General features: G+C 45.3%; 1 protein-coding gene across 5 annotated transcripts in view; it reads left to right on the top strand.

The window, feature by feature from the left end:
- The window catches only part of COMMD7 (COMM domain containing 7), a 61,705-nt gene that overhangs the window by 7,418 nt on the left and 33,359 nt on the right, over window positions 1–20,928 (top strand). For 2 of the 5 annotated variants that reach the window (XM_059038273.2, XM_059038274.2), the window contains exons 2-9: window positions 488–541; window positions 641–743; window positions 10,831–10,887; window positions 10,970–11,007; window positions 11,463–11,553; window positions 11,871–11,920; window positions 12,314–12,362; window positions 12,903–13,625. In XM_059038273.2, coding sequence (XP_058894256.1) covers window positions 488–541; window positions 641–743; window positions 10,831–10,887; window positions 10,970–11,007; window positions 11,463–11,553; window positions 11,871–11,920; window positions 12,314–12,362; window positions 12,903–12,979 — 519 coding nt within the window. In that variant the 3' untranslated portion in view covers window positions 12,980–13,625. Of the gene's footprint in view, window positions 1–487; window positions 542–640; window positions 744–10,830; window positions 10,888–10,969; window positions 11,008–11,462; window positions 11,554–11,870; window positions 11,921–12,313; window positions 12,363–12,902; window positions 13,626–20,928 lie in introns of those variants that run through there. The other 3 variants (XM_067012005.1, XM_067012006.1, XM_059038275.2) reach the window with 2 other exon arrangements.

Raw genomic sequence — 20,928 nt, 5'->3', positions numbered from 1 at the left:
ATCCTCTTAGCCCACTTCATACCCCACCCCTCTCCCCTCTGTATCTGTAAGTCTGTTTCTGTTTTGTTTGTTTTGTTTTTTAGATTCCACATATAAGTGAGGTCATATGGTATTTGTCTTTCTCTGACTTATTTCACTTACCATAATACCTTCTACATCCATCCATGTTGTTGCCAATGGCAAGATTTCATTCTTTTTATGGCTGAGTAATATTCCACTGTATATACATACCACATCTTCCTTATCCATTCATCTGTTGATGGACGATTAGGTTGCTTGCGCATCTTGGCTGTTGTAAATAGTGCTGCAAAGAACATTGGTGTGCTTACATATTTTCAAATTATGAATGTTTGTAACTTTAAGATGATCAAAACAGGTATCAACATCTGTGTGTTCCTCTTCTCTCTTAAGGGGCTGTAGTAGGATGGGATGTGGGAACACTGACCCAGGAGTAGAATTTTACTGATGTTCTGTGTTCTCTTCACAGAAGTTCTCAGCCCTGACGGAAGTACTCTTCCACTTCCTAACTGAGCCAAAAGAGGTAAAGTATCTTGTGATAAGGAGTGTTCCCGAGTGTGGGCCTACAGTCCTGAGATGCTTCGAAAGTGAAGGCCTGGTTTGTGCTGTCCCCTCTCTGCAGGTGGAAAGGTTTCTGGCTCAGCTCTCTGAATTTGCCACCACCAACCAGATCAGTCTCGGACCCCTCAGAAGCATCGTGAAGAGCCTCCTCCTAGTTCCAAATGGTGAGTAGCCTCTCCCGGCAGCCAAGGCCAGAGACGTTACTTGAACATTCCCTCAATCCACCGAGTTGGCAAGTGTGCTCTGGGCACTGAGCCAGAGCATTTGGTAGTGAACCAGACATGGGCGGGACTGCAGTCTAGGAAGGGAAGCCAGGTAAACAGATAGCCATGGGAGAGTATAATTGCGGTCTGCATCCCAGCTTCCGGGCCCAGACTTATCTGGTCCTCTACGTGATAGGTGCAGAAACTGAGAGTAAGAATTTAGAAACTTTTATGACAATTTGACGAAGTCTCTTCAGTCTGTTAATTTTTTTAAATGGGGCTTTTTTTAAACTGTGGTAAAATAATGCATAAACATGTAATTGACCTTTGTAACCATTTGGGGCTTATATTTTGTATGTGTCTCCTCAGAGAATCAGACAGCTGCTATTTCTTTTTTTGTTGTTTTTTTTTGTTTTTGGCGGTATATGGGCCTCTCACTGTTGTGGCCTCTCCCATTGTGGAGCACAGGCTCCGGACGCGCAGGCTCAGTGGCCACGGCTCACGGGCCCAGCCGCTCCGCGGCATGTGGGATCTTCCCGGACTGGGGCACGAACCCGTGTCCCCTGCATCAGCAGGCGGACTCTCAACCACTGCGCCACCAGGGCAGCCCTGTATGTGTTTTTTCATTTCATAGTTCTAGGAATTAATTTTCATTGTACTTTACAAAAATATCAGTCCATGATGGATTGAAAAATTTATAAGATAGGTCTTTTGCTGCAGATAGTTTGAGAAGCAGGGTTTGCCTTAGAGAAATCAGAGAAAGTTTCTAGCCAGAAGGGAGGTGATCATGAAGGTTGAGCTGTAGGGTTGTCCGTCGTAGCACTGTTTATGACAGAGAAAAATTAGAAGCAATCAAATTACCCAGCAGCTGGAAATTGGTGTAACGAGTTGTGGTCCATTTTTAGAGGGGAGTATCACCGTTGTCAAGAATTCAGTTTGAGTTAGTAGGACTTGGGAGTGAGTCTGGCCCTTGATAATTAGTGTGACTTTGGCTAAGTACCTGATCTCTTTCAACCCCTAGCAACAACCGTCCCCCAGCAGTTGTTCCCCTCCATCTAAGCTTGTTTTTGGTGTGTGCATGGAGTTGTTTTGAAGATTAATTAAGATAATGTAAATAAAATGCTTAGCACAGTACCTCAGCAAAAGGTTGTTCTTATTTTTCAAATTATGTAGTAATTTTAAAAGATGCTGTTGAGGAAAATGTAATGTTATGGAAAACCTTTCACAGTATTCTGCTTAATACTGTCTGCCCCCGTCCTATTTTTGCATTAAAAAAAAAAGTTAACTGTGGCTCTATCTGGGTAGTAGGACTGCAGATTGTTGTTGTTGGTTTTTTTTTTTTCTTTTGGCGGTATGCGGGCCTCTCACTGTTGTGGCCTCTCCCATTGCGGAGCACAGGCTCCTGAAGTGCAGGCTCAGCAGCCGTGGCTCACCGGCCCAGCCTCTCTGCGGCATGTGGGATCTTCCCGGACCGGGGCACTAACCCGTGTCCCCTGCATCGGTAGGAGGACTCTCAACCATTGCGCCACCAGGGAAGCCCTGCAGGTTGTTTTGTGTATTTTTAGCTATGTTTTGTCTAAAAAGTTGCAAGAATTAATTTGGCAATTTAATTAAAAGTTAATTTTATTTAAAGAGAGACATGACATTTGAGCCCAGTCTTAAAGAATGAATAAATGTCAACCAGGCTGAGAGGAGGTAAAATAGCATCCACAGTTTGCATATTTTAAAAATCAGTAATAAGCTGATCTTCCCAAGATCTCACCGCAAACAAAGGTGCATTAAAAGTTGGGTGCTTCCCTGGTTCATTCCCGGGCTTTGGCACCCTCCCCCAAAAAACAAAAACAAACAAACAAACAAACAAAAACGTTGGGTGCTTGATTTGTTTGTTCCTGTCGGGCCTTCTGTTATATCTTAGTGCAGATCCTTTCCTTTGCTGTGTCTTGTGCTCCTAAGGTTCGATGTGAATCAGAACATCCCTGAGGTTTCCAGCTGTGAAATTTTATGATCCTCTGTTTGTGCAGTTCTTGCATTCTTTGCCCTCATGGCAGGTTAAAGCATGAGAACCACAAGGCTGGATGGGAACTTGGAGTCTTTTTAACACAGGAATAAACTTTCATTATAAACTTAAAACTGCAGAGCTCTGGAGAGTCAAAGGGAAAATCCCCTTTTACTCTCATCCCACTCTTGTATCTAGGAATAATTAGAGTATAATTTTGGTGTATATCCTTTTATGTTTTCAAAAAATTTATTTATTTATTTTTGTCTGCATTGGGTCTTTGTTGCTGTGTGCAGGCTTCCTCTAATTGCAGCGAGCGGGGGCTACTTTTCATTGCGGTGCACGGGCTTCTCATTGCTGTGGCTTCTCTTGTTGTGGAGCATGGGCTCTAGGCATGTGGGCTTCAGTAGTTGTGGCATGCAAGCTCAGTAGTTGTGACTCGCAGGTTCTAGAGTGCAGGCTCAGAAGTTGTGGTACACGGGCTTAGCCTCTCTGAACCATATAGGATCTTCCTGAACCAGGGCTCAAACCCGTGACCCCTGCATCGGCAGGCAGATTCTTAACCACTGTGCCACCAGGGAAGTCCAGTGTATATCTTTTTATATTTTTATATACACTGACAGATATACGTGTATACATTCATGTAGTTTTGTTTTTCACAAATGGTAATAAACCATAGAATTGCTCTGCAGCTTGCATTTTTTCATACCTAGTACATCGTGGAGATATCTCCACATCAACTTCATTTTTCTGATGACCGCAGTGTACCTTGGACTGAATATATCTTCTTTTAGTTAATCCATTTCCTGTTGCTGGACATTTTAGTTCTGACTCTTCACTCTTAGAAACAGTATCACCATGAGCGTCCTTAGGAAATCTGTATTCTCAACTTATGTGAGCATTTAGTAGGACAGGTGCCCAGAGTGCAGAACCAGGAGTACTTATTCTCTTTATTCTCATTGTCTAGCCTATACCTGTGGGAATGGGGAAACCTGTGAGCTGTTGTGGATACTGGTTTTTCAGGAGATCTCTGTCTGGTGTCCCCCTGCCTCCATTCTTCCCTGTCCTTCTCATCTCTGCTCCCCACCACATTCCATCCTGCCAGACTGCCTTAATCCCTCCTAATCCTTGCGCTCCAGCCTCTGTTCTATCTCTTTTTTTTTTTTTTTTTTTTTTTTTTTGGTACGTGGGCCTCTCACTGTTGTGGCCTCTCCCGTTGCGGAGCACAGGCTCCGGACGCGCAGGCTCAGTGGCCATGGCTCACGGGCCCAGCCGCTCCGCGGCACGTGGGATCTTCCCGGACCGGGGCACGAACCCGCGTCCCCTGCATCTGCAGGCGGACTCGCAACCACTGCGCCACCAGGGAAGCCCTCTGTTCTATCTCTTTCAGAAAGTCTTCCCAAACCATTTCAGTCCACGGTGACCTCCCCTTCCTCTCAACAACCGAGATAGGTTCTTTTATCTGCAGCTCTCATTTTGGACTATAATCATTTTGTTTTCTGTTGATCATGCTGTTTTGTGTGTGTCTATCTCGTGGCCCTAACAGACAGTTCTTTGAAGTCAGGGGCATGTCTGTACTACTTTCCTAAGCCACAGTCACAAGTAAAGTGAAGACATAGAGCAGGAGCTTTTAGTACATGCTAGGTGAGTTGAGCTGAACTTGGGAGACCCTGTGATCCTCCCAGGGGATGCTGGGTGTATATTCTTCAAGCAGGATTGATTATCAGTGTTTATAGCAGACTGCTTTCTATAGATGCAGAGAACACTGAGGTATGCTGAGTTCCAGGGATGGGCTTTGCAAGCTCACTTGGATTTGAGTCTTGGTCATATCACCTAATGTAGCTATTTGGCCTTGGACAAATCAGCCTCTTGGCGCCGCAGTTTCTCATCTGAAAAAGGGAATAATAAGAGCAGTTTATGGTGTTGGTGTTAGGAATAAATGAGTTAGTACAGTGCTTGTTGAACTTCAACATTATTTATTGATTGTTCAGTTAATTTCAGTCCTTTGCCTCGATATCAGATCATCAGGTAAAGCATTCCTTCCTTCATCTAACGGAGAGGATCTGAATTCACCTCCTGACTATTTAATGCCCCAAAGCTTTTCAAGCTTTTCAAGTTCTAGCATCGAAGTCTCAGGTTTGCTGTACTTCTCAGTAGCTCTCAAGAATTTGTTTTACTCTTCTTTTTGTTCTCATGCAATCTGACTTTTCTCTTCCTGCAGAGTTTTTCTGCTTGAATTCTCCATTTTTTCCAGAGCATCTCCTAAGCATCTGAGGTAGCTTGTAAGTCTCTTGGCCTCCTCCTCATCCCTTGGCCTGATGTGCCATTTTCTTTTCCTTTTTTTTTTTCTGCACTGCACGGCTTGTGGGATTTTAGTTCCCCAACCACAGATTGAACCCAGGCCCTCGGCAGTGAGAGCATGGAGCCCTAACCACTGGACCGCCAGGGATTTCCCAATGTGCCATTTTCTTTTCAGTCCCAAAGGCTGCCATGCCAGAACAAGTTCTTGGCCCTTCATGCCTTGTTACGGCAGCAACGTCTCCGCTTCTGTTCTCCCATCCCAGATTCCAGTTTGCCCTGGAGTATAGTACAACTTGGATCCTGCTGTTCCTCTCAACTGTTTATTTTGCATAATAAATTCTGTAGTCCTTAACTTGGCATTCAAGGTCTTCCCCAATCTAGTCTGAAGTGTAAGGCCCTCATTCTCTTCACCTTCCCTCATCCTGGTCCTGCTTGTGCAGTAAGACCTCGTTGTAGGAGTACAGCTTGTTAGAGCTGAAATGACCTCGAGAACTCTCCAGATCAGTCTTCCCCTGATTGGTGTTTTCATCAGAAAAGCCTTCAGTGGCCAGACAGGGTCATAAAATACTGTCCCCGCACCCCCCAGCCTTGGAATCTTGGAGATTCACACACACATTAACATATCTCAGGCTCTGCAAAGTCCTGCAATAAAGCAACCTGCTTAACCAGGTAGTATCTGTGAAACAGTTAACCAATGGACCTTTTCTTTTTTTGGAGGGGGGCAGGGGGGCAGGGGGAGGGTCAAGTAAAAGCTTTGTAAAGTGCTGATCTAGTCTGATCTTTGTCTTGGAGATAAAGAAACAGAGCCCTAGAGAGGGGAAGTGACTTACTTAAGATCTTACAGTTGAAAAGCTGCTGCTAGAACCTCCCTTGATTAGCTCAAAGCTTGTAGGGTTTTTGGTTTGGGGTTTTTTGTGTGTTTTTAATGTTTTTCTTTTACTACTTAGTGTGTAATTCTTAAAAGCACCTGAGATCAACCTTCATCATCCCATGGATGAACTGCTTCATTTGTGCCCCACTAATTCTCATTGCTCTCTAAACTGGACTATTTTTAAACAAATCTCAGATATCATATCGCTTCATTCAGTTCATTCAATTCTTAGTTATGTATCTCTAAAAGATAAAGGACTTTTCCCCCCTTATCAAGTCGCTATGCAATTATCGTATCTAAAATTAAAATATGCAGTCAATGTTCAGACTTCCCCGTTGTCTTGTACATTTTGTTTGTAAGTGGCTTCTCATCAGCATCCGGATAGGGCCTCCACCTTGCATTCGGTTCCTAGGTGGCCCTTGTGTGCTCACTTGTCACTGTGGCTCCTTCACAGCTCCGAGACCTTGAGCCACGTCACTTAACCACTCAGAGAATCAGTTTCTTCAGGAATAAAATGGAGCTAATACTGGTAGCTCATACATTGTTGCAAGAATGGAGAAAGATGGCGGTCTAGTGGTTAGGACTCGCACTTTCACTTCCGGGGCCAGGTTCAGTCCTTGGTCGGGGAACTAAGATCCCACAAGCTGTGTGGCACAGCCAAAAAAAATTAAAAGAAAATAATTTTAAAATTAAAATTAAAAAAACCCATTTCTTCCCAAAAAATGGAGAAAGAGAACTGTAAAGCGCTGGCTTCAATAATGAGTGGTAGCTACACTGCCGCTGGTATGAAGATTGATTATCATTATCATCATGAGTTGTCTTCTAGAAAAGATTACAGATAACTTCACAGTAGGGCCATAATTTAAGCGGTTTTTACTTTAATACATTCCAAGATATCTGGCCCTTGTGGGTACTCAGTAACTGGTTGTTTTTTAAGAAAAGGTGATAACTCCCTTTCCCCACTCCCAAAGGAGTCTTTCTGGCTGGGCCAAAAAAGGAATAATCAGCACTGAACAATAGTCACAAATGGTATTTAATCAAATGTTGAACTAAGTTCCCCAGGGTTCCTGACCTTACCCTGCTCTGTTAGTTTTCTCTGTGGCACTTTTCAATAATACTCTATATGGCTTACCTACTTGTTACATTACTGTTTTGGTCTTTCTTCTCCCAAAAGATTGTGAGCCTCAGGAGAACAGAGATTGTTGCCTGCTCAGTTCATCGATGTATTCCAGGGTCCAGCACAGTGCTGGCACATAGTGGGTGCTCAGTACATCTGTGTACAGTGACCATGACCTCTGTTTCCCCGTGAACCTCACAGGGGTGGATTCAGCTGGTCAGCCTTCAGGGTCAGTAATGACTGAATGAATGGGGCTCACTGTGCTCTCCCATCTGCTTCCTCCTCCAGGGCTCTTCACCAAGGCTTAGTTCTGTTGCTTGGGCTTCCCTTATTATACTGAATAAACTTACGTAGATTTTGGCTGGAAGAATAGTGTTTGCTAATTTTCCAACTGTTTCCTGAAACCCTTACCCTCACATACACCTCTGTCTTGTCTGTCACCTGTCCTGTTTGATGGCAATGGGGGTTTGCCTAAGGCAACTGTTCCAGTGAAAAGTGGAGCTCAAGGACTTTATAAACCATCCCAGATGGTTATCTGTGTTTAAAGGACATTCTTAGATTTTCCCTAGTGACATGTTCTGGTGACTCCAGCCCTGCAGTTCAAAGTTTTCTATCTGACATAGGGTCAAGGCTGCAGGCCTGTCTTGTGCTTAGGACAAAGGAATCACCAAAGGAAAAAGCTGAAAAAGAAGCTAAGGGCTTGAGGCCTAGCACAATGCAAATATATATATACATATGTATATTTCTAAAGTATGGCTCCTGCCTGCCCCAGGTAATGAGGTGACATCAGGACAGAGAGCTTGCTCTGGCCCCTGCAGCTTGGTAGCCTCTGTTGTCAGTCACTGTCAAGGCATGGCCTGGTACCATCTCCCCGACAGCATCTCAGAATGACCTGGAGTGGAAAGAGCCTGGGTTTGGGGACCCTCTAGCCTGTAAGCGACTTTCTTTGCCACTTTCCAGCTGTTGTGGCCCTGAGCAATTCATTTAATTTTTTTTTTCTTGTGGGGTGGGGGACATTTTTTTTTAATTATAGAAAGTACAAGAAAAAAAACAAAAATGGCTCACAATTTTACTATCTTCACATAAAAAAACCAGCGTGCAGCTAGAACATTTTTAAATGACACAAAGAAAAACAAAGTCCCACCCAGTCCCTTTCCCAAAAGATATCCACTCTTAAGTTTTTTGTGGATATGTTCAGAAAAAATATGTCTTACATCCGTCTACTTAGCTATAAGATAAGGATATAATTAAAGCTAGAAATAAGAATAGATAATATATACTTCTTTATTTATGCAAAAGGCATTACACTGTGCAGACTGTTCTTACCCTTCCTTTTCTTCTTTCAATTATATTTTGCAGATAGGCACATCAAGAGCTACCCTATTCTTTTTAAAGGTTGCATAGTATTCCATTGTATGGGTTCTTTCATTCAGTATGTGTTTATTGAGTGCCAACCAATGAACAGTGCCAGGCAGTTTTTTAGGAGCTTGGGACACAGCAGTAGGCAAAATGGACCAAGTCCTTGTTCTCATCAAACTGACTTTTTTTTTTTTTTTTTTTTTTTTTTTTTGCGGTACATGGGCCTCTCCCTGCTGTGGCCTCTCCCGTTGACAGGCTCCGGATGTGCAGGCTCAGCAGCCATGGCTTACGAGCCCAGCTGCTCCACGGCATGTGGGATCTTCCCAGATCGGGGCACGAACCCATGTCCCCTGCATTGGCAGGCGGACTCTCAACCACTGTACCACCAGGGAAGCCCCAAACTGACATTTTAGTGGGAAAATTGACAATAAATATGTAACATAAAGTTGGGTAGTTATAAATGCGATGCAGAAAAGTATACTTGGAGAATGGTCAGGGATCCTTTCAGAGGAGGTGTGATTCAAGCAGATTCCAGAATGAAGTGAGGGAGTGAGCATGTGCAGATTTGAGGAAATGTGTTCCCAGCAGAGGGAACCGCAAGGGCAAATGCCTGGAGGTAGGAACCTGCCTAGCAAATTACAAGAAGAGCTAAGCGAGGGAGAGAGCATAGGGTTCTAGAGAAGGCCAGATCCTGCCAGGCATTGTGAGAGCTTTGGATTTTACTATGAGTGAAACAGGAGAGCTATTAGAGGGTTTTGAGCAGAGGAGAGACATGGTCTGACTTAAGTTTCAACGAAATCACCTCAGCGCCCAGGCGGATGTGTGGATGCACCAAAACCAACGTACTGTTGCTGACATTTCATCTCTCCTGCCCCATTGCTGAAGAGCTGCCCACGTAGATCTCAGTGTATTTGGGGGTGCATAGCTGCAGTTGAGTTCTTGGCAGTGCAGTCGTTGACTATGGATTTGCCAAACCTTCTCCCCCAAAAGCTTGATTATTCTGATCTTTCATTTCCTGGTAAATTAAAAGTTACAAGAATAATCTCCACTTCAGAGTATTTTGGGATCATCAAACAGAATATTGGATTTGAACTGGATATAAACTAAGGAGCAGCACCCGTGGTAGCCAGGAGTTCTTTGGAGTGTCTGGAATGTAGCCGCTTTCTTGAAGAGCTTTTATGGCCAAGGTTTCCTGGGGTCTTGCCTTTTTTATTTCCCGGTGGTTTCCTTGCTCGGTCTGATTTTGCAGATAAAAGATTTCCTCCCTTTGTTGACATGGTTTATTTTACAGGGGACAACAGCCTTTAGGATTGTTTTTCTGGAGTGCGACGGGGGTGGAGGCTGAGGTTTAGGGTGTTACTTCAGGGCCCTCCCTGGATGGTGGTGGATGTCTTCTTACTCTTTGATTAGTCATCTTCTGGAAGACTAAGAAGTGGAAAATTTTAAAGGCGCTGCCAGATCGTGACTGGAGGCTGTAGCCTGCAGGTTAAACGTTGAGAAGCCCGGATTGCTGGCAGCAGTTTGTTTTCAGGAAGGGGAGCCTGCAAGCAGAACAAAGCGGCTCCCACGGGTTGGGGGGTTCCCAGGGCTCCTGAGGGGAGGTCTTGATAGCAGCCCCTCTGCAAGTGACTTGGGAACTGTAGAGACCAAACTGCTTAGTCCACCTGGGTTGACTTCCTGAGGGCTGATCTTCTGCGGCAGGCTGGCCAGTATGTAGGTGGGAACGGTGTATAATCTGCCCTGACCAGTGCTGTGGCCCCTGGGCCCATGTGGCTGTTGAGCACTTGGAACGGCTAATGCAACTGAGGAACCGAATAATACATTTTCTTTAATTTTAATTCAGTTAAAGTTAAAGAGGGGAATTCCCTGGCAGTCCAGTGGTTAGGACTTAGTGCTTTCGGTGCCAAAGGCCCAGGTTTCATCCCTGGTGGGGGAACCAAGTTCCCCGCAAGCCTTGTGGTGCGGCCAAAAACAGAAAATAAATAAATAAATAAAGAGCCACGTACGTTCAGTGGTTACGGATCACGCAGTGCAGCTCTGGGCTGTTACCCCTGCACCCTGTCTGACCTTGAACTCCCCCACTTGGCTCCAGGAGTCTGTGGCCTTATTTATACCTCAGATCAAGTGCCCCATCCCCAAGTCCATACAGTCTTTTCTTTTGTCTCTGACCTCATCCATACTTTCTGGAGGGGCCAACACTTGTGTGGCACAAAAAAAAACCCACAATGTGCTGCCTCGTTCTCCCTGGTCTCGGGGGCTCCTTCCTGCCCGACTGGACGGAGATGGAGCTGAGTCTGCCCGTTCCTGTTGCCATCCCGGTCACTTAGATTGTGCCCATTAAATACTTACTGCCAGCTGATTGATTGATTTGCCCTCTTTGACTGATTTCTCCCCTCCCTCCTAGGTGCCTTGAAGAAGAGTCTCACAGCTGAGCAGGTCCGGGCTGATTTCATAACTCTGGGTAGGTGACCACCGAGGCTGCTCAGGGTGACAGGCCCTGCCAGCCCTTCACTGTGTTCATGTCTCCGTCTGTTCTCTTATAGGTCTCAGTGAGGAGAAAGCCACTTACTTTTCTGAAAAGGTATCATAATTCCCCCTAGTCAAGGTTAATTAAGATCGCTTGCTATTATTTCATGAAAAGAAACAAATGGAAAATGCTGACTAAGGAAAAACTGTCAGTCATCATGTGTCCTTTCCCAGCTTAATGTTTTTCATTTGGTTTCATGCAAATGACAGACATGCAGCTTTTAAACAGCACTATTCAGTGCATCTCCAATTTTTTCCCTCTGATTTGACTGAATATAAATGTCATACAGTTTTTGTTCCAACCTGGATTCAATCTTGGAATAAAAGAAAACATTTGTATTGTCTCCTACCCCTCTTGACTCCCCCCAGCCCCTAGATCTGTGCACATAGGCTGAGCCCTTGGTTCTGTATGCTTACCACTGTAAAGACTAAACATGCTGTTTTAGGGGTGGAATGAAGAGGGGGGATTTTTCCCATTGTTATGACTTTGGCTCTTTGCTTTTGTTCCAGTGGAAACAGAATGCCCCCACCCTTGCTCAATGGGCCATAGGTCAGACTCTGATGATTAACCAGCTTATAGATATGGAGTGGACATTTGGAGGTAACTAGTTAGAGCCAGTCCTGGGTCATTTGGGTGATGTAGGGTTGGGTGGCAGAGGCTTTTAGATGACTTTGCTGGGGAAGAGGTGTCCTTGGTCCCCCAAGACTGTTGGGTCCAGCACCAGCTTCTCTGTGTCGCTGTCCACATCCGGCAGCTCTTTCTATATACGGGTCTCAATAAGTTCACTTCCTGAAAAGCACATTCTGCTGTCCTCATACTGGCCCCCACGTGGCTTCTGCTGTACAACTTGCAAGATTGGGGTCTTCAGAGTGAGTCCTCAACCAGTCACTTACTGGTTTTCTCTTTTTGTGTCACAGTGACGTCTGGGAGCAGCGAACTGGAAAAAGTGGGAAGTATTTTTTTACAAGTAAGTCTTCTCCTGATCTCTGAAAATTGAGAGATTTCTGACTTGGTATTAAATCTACATCGGGTTTCTTTAATATCCAGTTAAACGGGTGTTCCACTGAAGTGCCTTGTGTATCTCAGAGCAATGTGGTCAGCCAAAGATGTAGTCACTAACACACTTGCTTTCAGATTAATAGGATCTGGATATTATTCTTGAAAGTTTGATGGTTCATGTAATCGCGGAAATTGTTAGAAGTTTGGGTGGTAGACGATCCAGACTGCTCCCTAGTAACTCTCAAGTTAGATGCTGGATGCTTTGATGTTTACGTGACCGTTCAGGTTTCAGGAATTTCTTTGCCCAGTTGTCATCACTTTAATTTAAATGTTTTATTTCTCTTTTTCCTTTTTGGATCAGTTAAAGTTGGTGGTTAAGAAAGGAAATCAAACTGAAAATTTATACATAGGTGAGTCCAAATTCCCATTAGAGCCCTTTCCCTTTTTCCATGTTTTCTTCAGTCATTGGGCTTGTGAAGCCCACCACCAGTCATTTTTCTGGAGGAAAAAGTCATAACCAAGCTGTGGAGTCACCCTTCTGCTGCCTTTGCTCTCATAAATAATAAGCCATCAGCAGGTTGGAGACCCCACAGTTTGAAGACTTTTAGACCTTTTTGCAAAAGGGAAAGGGTGAGGTAGGAATGGCGAATATCGAAAGGCAAGAAGCTCTTGCTGTAGGAGCCACATCTACTGTCCTGAATGACCCCCTTCCACCCCTTTGTGCTGGGGAGTTAATGCCATTTTAAATCCCCGTATTCCTTTTTTTCATGGAGCTGAGAACTTTCTATGTTCAAGGCTTTAGTTCTTTATTATGATCAATTACCTGTCAAGAACTGCTTAGAGGTACTAAACCAAAAAAGAAAAAGAAAGTCTCTGGGTGGAAATTCATTTTCTTGGATGATTCTGTGGAGTTGGAAACATTCACCTGAAGCTGCATTTTCTCTCCCCAGAATTAACCTTGCCTCAGTTCTACAGCTTCCTGCACGAGATGGAGCGAGTCAGAACCAGCATGGAGTGTTTCAGCTGATTTCTGTCCCCCTGCATCTCTACCTCGCCCCCTCCCTGCCCCCTCCTCCTCCCCGGTGACTGCTCAGAGAGGCCTCTCGCTCCCTTTGGGCCTGCTTGCCTCTTGGGAGCCCCGGTGCAAAGGTTTCTGAAAAACAAAGGATTAAGTACTTAAGGAGCCTGAGAGGCTGGTCCTGAAGAGTCTTTGTTGAGGGACCCTCCACGACCTATCTCCCAGGTCACCGTTTAGATATTCAGAGAAGCGATTGCATCTCAGATGCAGGGGAGGAAATAAGTTGAGTCACCTCCCTTTCAAAGTTCCAGAGTAAACAAATGGTCTATCGCTCAAGATACGCACTGATGACCTTCCCCGCAAAAGAACAAGGGCTTGTTTATGGCTGAGGAGGAGGTGGACTCTCCATGAATGACACACGGGGGAGCCCCCAGTGGAGTTTATGTTTGTGGTGGTGGTGCTTTGCTGATCAGTCTTTAGTGGACACCTATGTAAGAATACATGCTGGGTCTGCTCTGAAAAAAACTGAGGCTTCACTTCAGGTTTTGCCCTGTTGTGTGTAATGAGGTGGGCCTTTTGAGGCTATTTCAGCTTGTTTTGGTTCAAGCTAACCTTCTCTGGCGGTTAGAAGAAGAATAAAAAAGGTTCTGAAGAACAGGTCTGCATCTGGTCGTCTCTATGCATGGATCAAAGAGTCACCTGCCTTGCAGAGAGCTAGTGCTCTTATCTTCAAAAATTATCTTCCTGATTTTGGTGAGGGCCCTGGGTCTTCAGTGAAATTTGCTGTGGTCCAAAGTGGGAATTCATAAGAGCAGTTCAGGGGAAACAGAGGTTAAAAACATCATAAAAAGCGGAGTTGATGAATGCTTTATGTTCAGATGACTTTAGTACCACCCTGGCACGTAAGTTCTCCTCCTCCTACCTCTCCCCTTCCCCTCAGAAATTTTCAAAACTTTTGAGTAGATTATACATGCCCATGATTCAAAAAATACATTGTAGAGTAATTCCTTCTCCCACACCATTCCCCACTTACCTAGTTCCCCTCCCCAGAGGGAACACCTGTCATGAGTTTATTCCGTGTTCATGCATTTGCAAATACACAGGCACTGAGTTTGACTTTTCTTCGCACACAAATGGTAGCATACTGTACATACACACCGCGTCCTGCACCTCGCTTTTTCCCACTTAACTTGGAAATCATTCCACATCAGAACAGAGAGAGCAGCCTCATTTGTTGAACAAATGGATGATTTATTTAACCGCTTTCCTGCTGATGCATGTTTGAGTTGTTTCCATTCTTTTTTTGTGTGTGTGTGGTACGCGGGCCTCTCACTGTTGTGGCCTCTCCCGTTGCGCGGAGCACAGGCTCCGGACGCGCAGGCTCAGCGGCCATGGCTCACGGGCCCAGCATGGCTCACGGGCCCAGCCACTCCGCGGCATGTGGGATCTTCCCGGACCGGGGCACGAACCCGTGTCCCCTGCATAGGCAGGCGGATTCTCAACCACTGTGCCACCAGGGAAGCCCCATTCTTCTTTTTTTTTTTAAAAAAATAAATTTATATGTTTTATTTATTTATTTTTGACTGCATTGGGTATTCGTTGCTGCGTGTGGGCTTTCTCTAGTTGCAGCAAGCGAGGGCTACTCTTGCGGTGCGTGGCCTTCTCATTGTGGTGGCTGTTCTTTTTTGTAGAGCACGGGCTTTAGGCGTGCGGGCTCAGTAGTTGTAGCTCGTGGGCTGTAGAGCACAGGTGCACACAGGCTTAGTAGCTCTGCAGCACGTGGGATCTTCTTGGACCAGGGCTCAAACCCACGTCCCCTGCATTGGCGGGTGTACTCTTAACCACTGCGCCACCAGGGAAGTCCCTCCATTCGTCTTTTCTTATGAACGATGCTGCAACTGAATTTTATATATATATATATATATATATATATATATATATACCATTTTGCATGTGGGGAAGTGTATTTATAAGGTAAACATATTGATGTGGAATTGCTGGGTCAAAGAATATGTGCATTTATCAAAGAATATAGAAGGAATAAAGCAAAAAGCCCCTCTGCCCTGTCTCCCGTTACTCAGTTCCCCCAGTGCCCTCCTCCAGCAGGTAACCCCTGCTGTTAATTTCTTAGTTATCCTTCCAGAGAGTTTTTCCCCCACAGGTAAGCAATACGAATTTTAATTTTTACTCTTTTTTTGTTGTTTACACAGATGATTATACACTATACACATTATTCTTAATATATCTTGGAGATCTTTCCATGTCAGTACATAAAGGGACTTCATCATTTTCTGTGGCTACAATATATTCTGATATGTGGATGGGTTATAACCAGCATTTACAATTTTGATAAATAGTGTGGGTATTAGTGTTCTCCAGAGAACAGAACCAGCTCTGTGTGTGTGTGTGTGTGTGTGTGTGTGTGTGTGTGAGAGAGAGAGAGAGAGAGAGAGAGGGAGAGAGGACTGATTTATTTTAAAGGATTGGCTCACAGGATTGTGGAGGCTTGGTAAATCTAAAATATGTAGAGTAGGCTGGCTGGCTGGAGACCCAAGGAAGAGTTGCAGATCCAGTCCAAAGGCAGCCTGCTGGCAGAATTCCTTCTTGCTGGGAGGAGGTGGGGGAGTCCATCTTTGATCTATTAAGACCTTTAACTGATTGGATGAGGCCCACCCACATTACAAAGGGGAATCTGCTTTTCTCTGGTTTAAAGTCCACTGATTTAAATGTTAATCTCATCTCAAAAACACCTTTGTAGAAACATCCAGAATAACGTTTGATCAAACATCTGGGCACAGTGGCTCAGCCAAGTTAACGCACAAACCAAACCATGACAGTGCCAAACTGACCTCCTCAGAGATTGTTCCAATTTATATAATATTACTGCCCACACGTCCCAAAGAAGAGCAAATCACTGCCTTTGGACAGAACTTCCAAATGTGTCCATGAGGTTTCGTGTGCCTGATACCATAGGAATCTAATATAAAAAGAATTCACAGAATGTCAGAACAGGAAGCTACCTAAAGTGCAATCTAGTTAAATCCATTTGCATTTCAGATGGGGAAACTGAGACTAGAGATCGAAACTGGCTGCTGGCCAGTGGTCTGTGCTGCCTTATGAACCATGGGGTCTGCTTGGTTCAGAAACGGGATCCTGAAAGACCTGAGGGGGATCAGCCCAGCAAGCAGTCCAGGGTTGGTCTGTGTCAGATGCTCTGCGAGAGCTGTACCTGGCTCCCCTGTGCGGATTCTGACCAAGGAGCTCCTGGCCCTGCCCAGTTCAGGCTCTCCTGCCCAACTGGACCGGTGCAGTGGTTTTGTGATGGCCCCTCTGCAGTCTTCAACTTCCCAACTTCTACAGCCTGGCCTGGCCCTACCTGAGCATTCTCACGTGTGAGACTCATGTCGGCCGACAGATTGAAAGACTCACGGTTCTGCTGGGGGCCCGGGTAAAGTGCAGACTCCCTGCACACCAAGCCCCATGGTCTGGCCCTGCCTGTGTCTCCCAGGGCTCCATCTCCCATGCCTCCTGGCGGCGTCCTATACAGCAGTGTCTGGTCCGCCATGAGGCCATTTGCCTCTTCTCCCCTCAGGCTGCAGTGCTTCCCCCATGCTTCAGGATCTAGCGGCAAGGACAGGTCTGAGGGCGTCCTCTGACAGCTCCAGGCCCCAGGTCTTCATATCTCTGCGGCAGGGGCCAGGAGTGCAGGCTGTGGAGTCAGACTTCTTGGGTTCTTTTCCTGGCTCCTCTGCTCACTGCCTGCGTGACCTCAGGCAAGTACCTAACCTCTCAGAACCTTAGCTGCCTCGTTTTAAAGTGGGTATAGTTCTCACCTCACAGGGTTATTGGACAGATCACTTAGCACAATGTCTGCTCAACTAATGGTGAGCTCTTCATTATGAAATTATTGTAATTGTTTCCAGAATTCTCTTTCCCACTAGCATGTGAGCTTCTTGGTAAGAGGCTTTTCAGCTCAATAACCCCAACACCTGGCATCAGTCAGCTGTACTTCTCCCCACCCGCATCTGGTAACAGGGTAGTAGGCCCCGTTGTTATTTGAAATGAGGCTGTGTAGACCCTCCATGCAGGACCGTTAACAAACCTGCATGGCTTTAGAAGAATAAATCTGGGGAAGTTGGTTTGATTGTTGGTCAATTGTAACATGGATTAGAGATAAGTCTTTACCATGAGGGGGCTGGGCTGGGCACCCATCTTCCAAGAGCAGTTGAATGCCTTGCTCACAAACATTCTTGGAGCGCCTCCTATGGGCCAGAGCTCCACTGGGCCCTGTGGGAGCAGGTGATAAGCTGTGCACACAGATAGATGACCCTTTCTTTTCAGCAACCTTATTTCTGTGCAAGAGGAGATTATATCCTCAGTTCCATTTGCTGTAGTTCACATCCCATTATGAACTCCAGGAACTACTTCGGTCCCTTGGTTGTATTGGAATTTTGTCACAAATACAGTCTGTTGAAGCAGGAGCATTGATCAGGGCCATGGACTGCGGGGCAGGGATTTTGACGCAATGCTGGCAGATTTGAGCAGATTCTTTCTCACTGTTGGCACTTCATCTTTGTACTGATCTCCTCTTGTTCCTATTCTGCTTAGAAATCTGCTGTCCATTAGCCTAGTCTTTGGCTGCAGGTTATTCTTATTTTATATTTTATTTACCTTTGGAGCATGGTGTTCATTAAGATGGCAGTGGTCAGGCCAAGAGAAGATCAACCAGAAATACCTGTATTCTTTCCCTGGAGGACAAAGGCTGTCCTGGTTGGGTTGGGGAAGGCGTTCACTGTTCAGTTCTAACACTGTTGTTTCTTTTTACTCTGGTGGTGTTAAAGACAAACAAGCAAACAAACAGGTGATAAAAGGAGAACCCCCAAATAGTACCAGTGGTCAGCTGCTCCCCAGTGGGACCAGCTGCCTCACATACGAGCATTTGCTAGAGTGTAGAAATGGCCGTTCCAAAAGGCCGCCTAACGACACATATTTTCCTGAGCACGTTTGGTCTTTTCTAGATTTTTTTTATTTTATCTTTTACGTTTGCCGTGTTTCACAAAGGTATTTGAGAATTTCTGTGAAAAGTACTATGGGTAATGCCTGATGGATGATACCTTATACCTGGACAGTACTATACATTTTTTCTTTCTTTTTTTGGCCGTGCCACGTGGCTTGCGGGATCTTAGTTCTCCAACCAGGGATTGAACCCACACCCTCTGAAGTGAAAGCCCTGGACTGCCAAGGAATTTCCTATATTTTGTTTTTTTGAGGGGAGTCATTTTTTTTTTCATTTTAAAATTTTATTTATTTATTTGTGATTAATTAATTTATTTATTTATTCATTGGCTGTGTTGGGTCTTTGTTGCTGTGCACGGGCTTTTCTCTGGTTGCCATGAGCAGGGGCTACTCTTTGTTGCTGTGCGTGGGCTTCTCATTGTGGTGTCTTTTCTTGTTGCAGAGCACAGGCTCCAGGCACACAGGCTTCAGTAGTTGTGGTGCATGGGCTCAGTAGTTGTGGCTCACGGGCTCTAGAGCACAGGCTCAGTAGTTGTGGTGCACGGGCTTAGTTGCTCCGCAGCATGTGGGATTTTCCCGGACCAGGGCTTGAACCCATGTCCCTTGCATTGGCAGGCGGATTTTCACCCACTGTGCCACCACGGAAGCCTAGGAGTCAAATTTATTAAGGCATAGTTTACATACAGTAAAATTCACCCTTTATAAGTGTACAGTTCAATGAGTTTTGAGAAATGTATACAGTTGTGTAACCACCACTGTTACCAACATATAAAATATTTCCATCACCCCAGAAAATCCCCTCATGAATCTTTATAGTCAATCCCCTCCCCTCACTCCTAGTCCTGGTAACCACTGACCTGATCCCTTTCCCCACAGTTTACCTTTCTCAGAATGTTGTATAAATGAAATAATTCAGTAGGTAGCCTTGTGTGGCTAGTTTCTTCCACTTAGCATAATGTATTTCAGATTCATCTATGTTATTGACATGTCAGTAGTTTTTTCCTTTTTTTTTTTTTTTTTTTTAATATTTATTTATTTATTCATTTATTTTTGGTTGTGTTGGGTCTTCGTTTCTGTGCGAGGGCTTTCTCTAGTTGTGGCGAGTGGGGGCCACTCTTCATCACAGTGCACGGGCCTCTCACTGTCGCGGCCTCTCGTTGTGGAGCACAGGCTCCAGACGCGCAGGCTCAGTAGTTGTGGCTCACGGGCCGAGTCGCCCCGTGGCATGTGGGATCTTCCCAGACCAGGGCTTGAACCCGTGTCCCCTGCATTGGCAGGCGGATTCTTAACCACTGCGCCACCAGGGAAGCCCCAGTTTTTTCCTTTTTATCCGTGGCTTGTGTTCCATAGTATAGATACATCCCAGTTTTAGAAATCTGTTTACCAGTGACCAATGGAGTAGGTTGTTTCCTGCTTTGGTGATTATGCATAGAGAACAGCATTCATTCCTTCACACACACCATCTTGTTTGAAGCTCAGGACACCCTGAGAGTTGGGTATAGTTACACCAGTATCTGAGAAAAAGGACACATCAAGGGTTACACTGCTTGAGGTCACATGGCAACAACTGGAACTTTGGTCTTCTAACTCCCAACTAGAAAGGATTTTTGTTTGGTTTTTACCACGATACAACTCACATTCCATAAAGTTCCAATTAGAAAGGTTTTAACAGAACTTACCTAAATTAAGACGTATTACAAAAATCAAACCCCCACTGAAACATCTCCATGAATATTTTACTTCTCAGCTGTGTTAAAACAGGAGGAATCTTAAAATATCATCTCTTGATCCAAATGACACTCTTTCAAACCATGGGTAACCCAATGATGAATACAATGTACTAGTCCAAAATAAACTAAAATTAATATAGCAAATAATTGAAAATAATCTAGTATCAGGCAATAAGACATTAGTTATATACATTATGGTGTGTGCCTGTAATGGAGGAGCATGTAGCCATTGAAATGGATATTGAAGACAATGAAAGGATCATGGTCATGATGTGTTACTTTGAAAAGTCAGGCTACAAAACAATAAGATCAAGGTGAACCTGCTCTTGTAAAAAATGTTTACGTAGGGCTTCCCTGGTGGTGCAGTGGTTGAGAGTCCGCCTGCTGATGCAGGGCACGCGGGTTCGTGCCCCGGTCCGGGAAGGTCCCACGTGCCGTGGAGCGGCTGAGCCTGTGAGCCATGGCTGCTGAGCCTGTGCATCTGGAGCCTGTGCTCCGCAAAGGGAGGGGCCACAACAGTGAGAGGCCCTCTTACCGCAAAAAGAAAAAAAGAGAGAGAGAGAGAGGGAAGAAAGAGAGGGGAAGGGGGTTGGGCAGGGAGGGAGGAAGGAAATAGAGAAAAGCTTTAGTCCTTTCCCTCCCAGAACTTACATTACCTCCTTTGATACTTCCTGCTAATGTGGTAGAATGAGTCTGAGCTTTGGAGTCAGATTTGGGTTCAAATCCGTCTCTTAACCATCTGTGTTCACGGGTGAGAATATTTTGACCTCTTACTGTGCACGAGCTCCTGGGCTAAGTAGTATGTGGCCTTGAGGAAGGTCGCTTCCCCTCACCTCTCCAGTTCATCTGTAAAATGGAGATAGTGTCGACCTCGCAGGGTAACTGAGGATTGAATGAGCTGCTCTCTGTGGGGCACGGAGCCCAGGGCCTGCTTCAGATCCTGCACTGTCATCCCCTCACTAACTTAGTACCAAGCCTGGTATTCAGAGAAAAGGGGAAACAAAACACATTCATTGGCAGTAGGTAGCCACCTCCACCCATGATATTCTCACCCCGGGACTCAATGAGTGGCTAGACTAGTGGTTCTCAAAGTGCAGTCCCAGGACCCACAGTATGAGCATCACCCGGAAAACCCCTGGAAGTTCAAGTTCTTGGGCCCTGCTCTAGACCTACTGGGTCAGGAACTCTGAGGGTGCGACCCGGTGCTCTACA

This window comes from Kogia breviceps, chromosome 14 (genome assembly GCF_026419965.1).
Source record: "Kogia breviceps isolate mKogBre1 chromosome 14, mKogBre1 haplotype 1, whole genome shotgun sequence".
Classification (NCBI taxonomy): domain Eukaryota; kingdom Metazoa; phylum Chordata; class Mammalia; order Artiodactyla; family Physeteridae; genus Kogia; species Kogia breviceps.
Note: the sequence above shows the minus strand (reverse complement) of the source record. Positions and strands in the feature narration are given on the sequence as shown.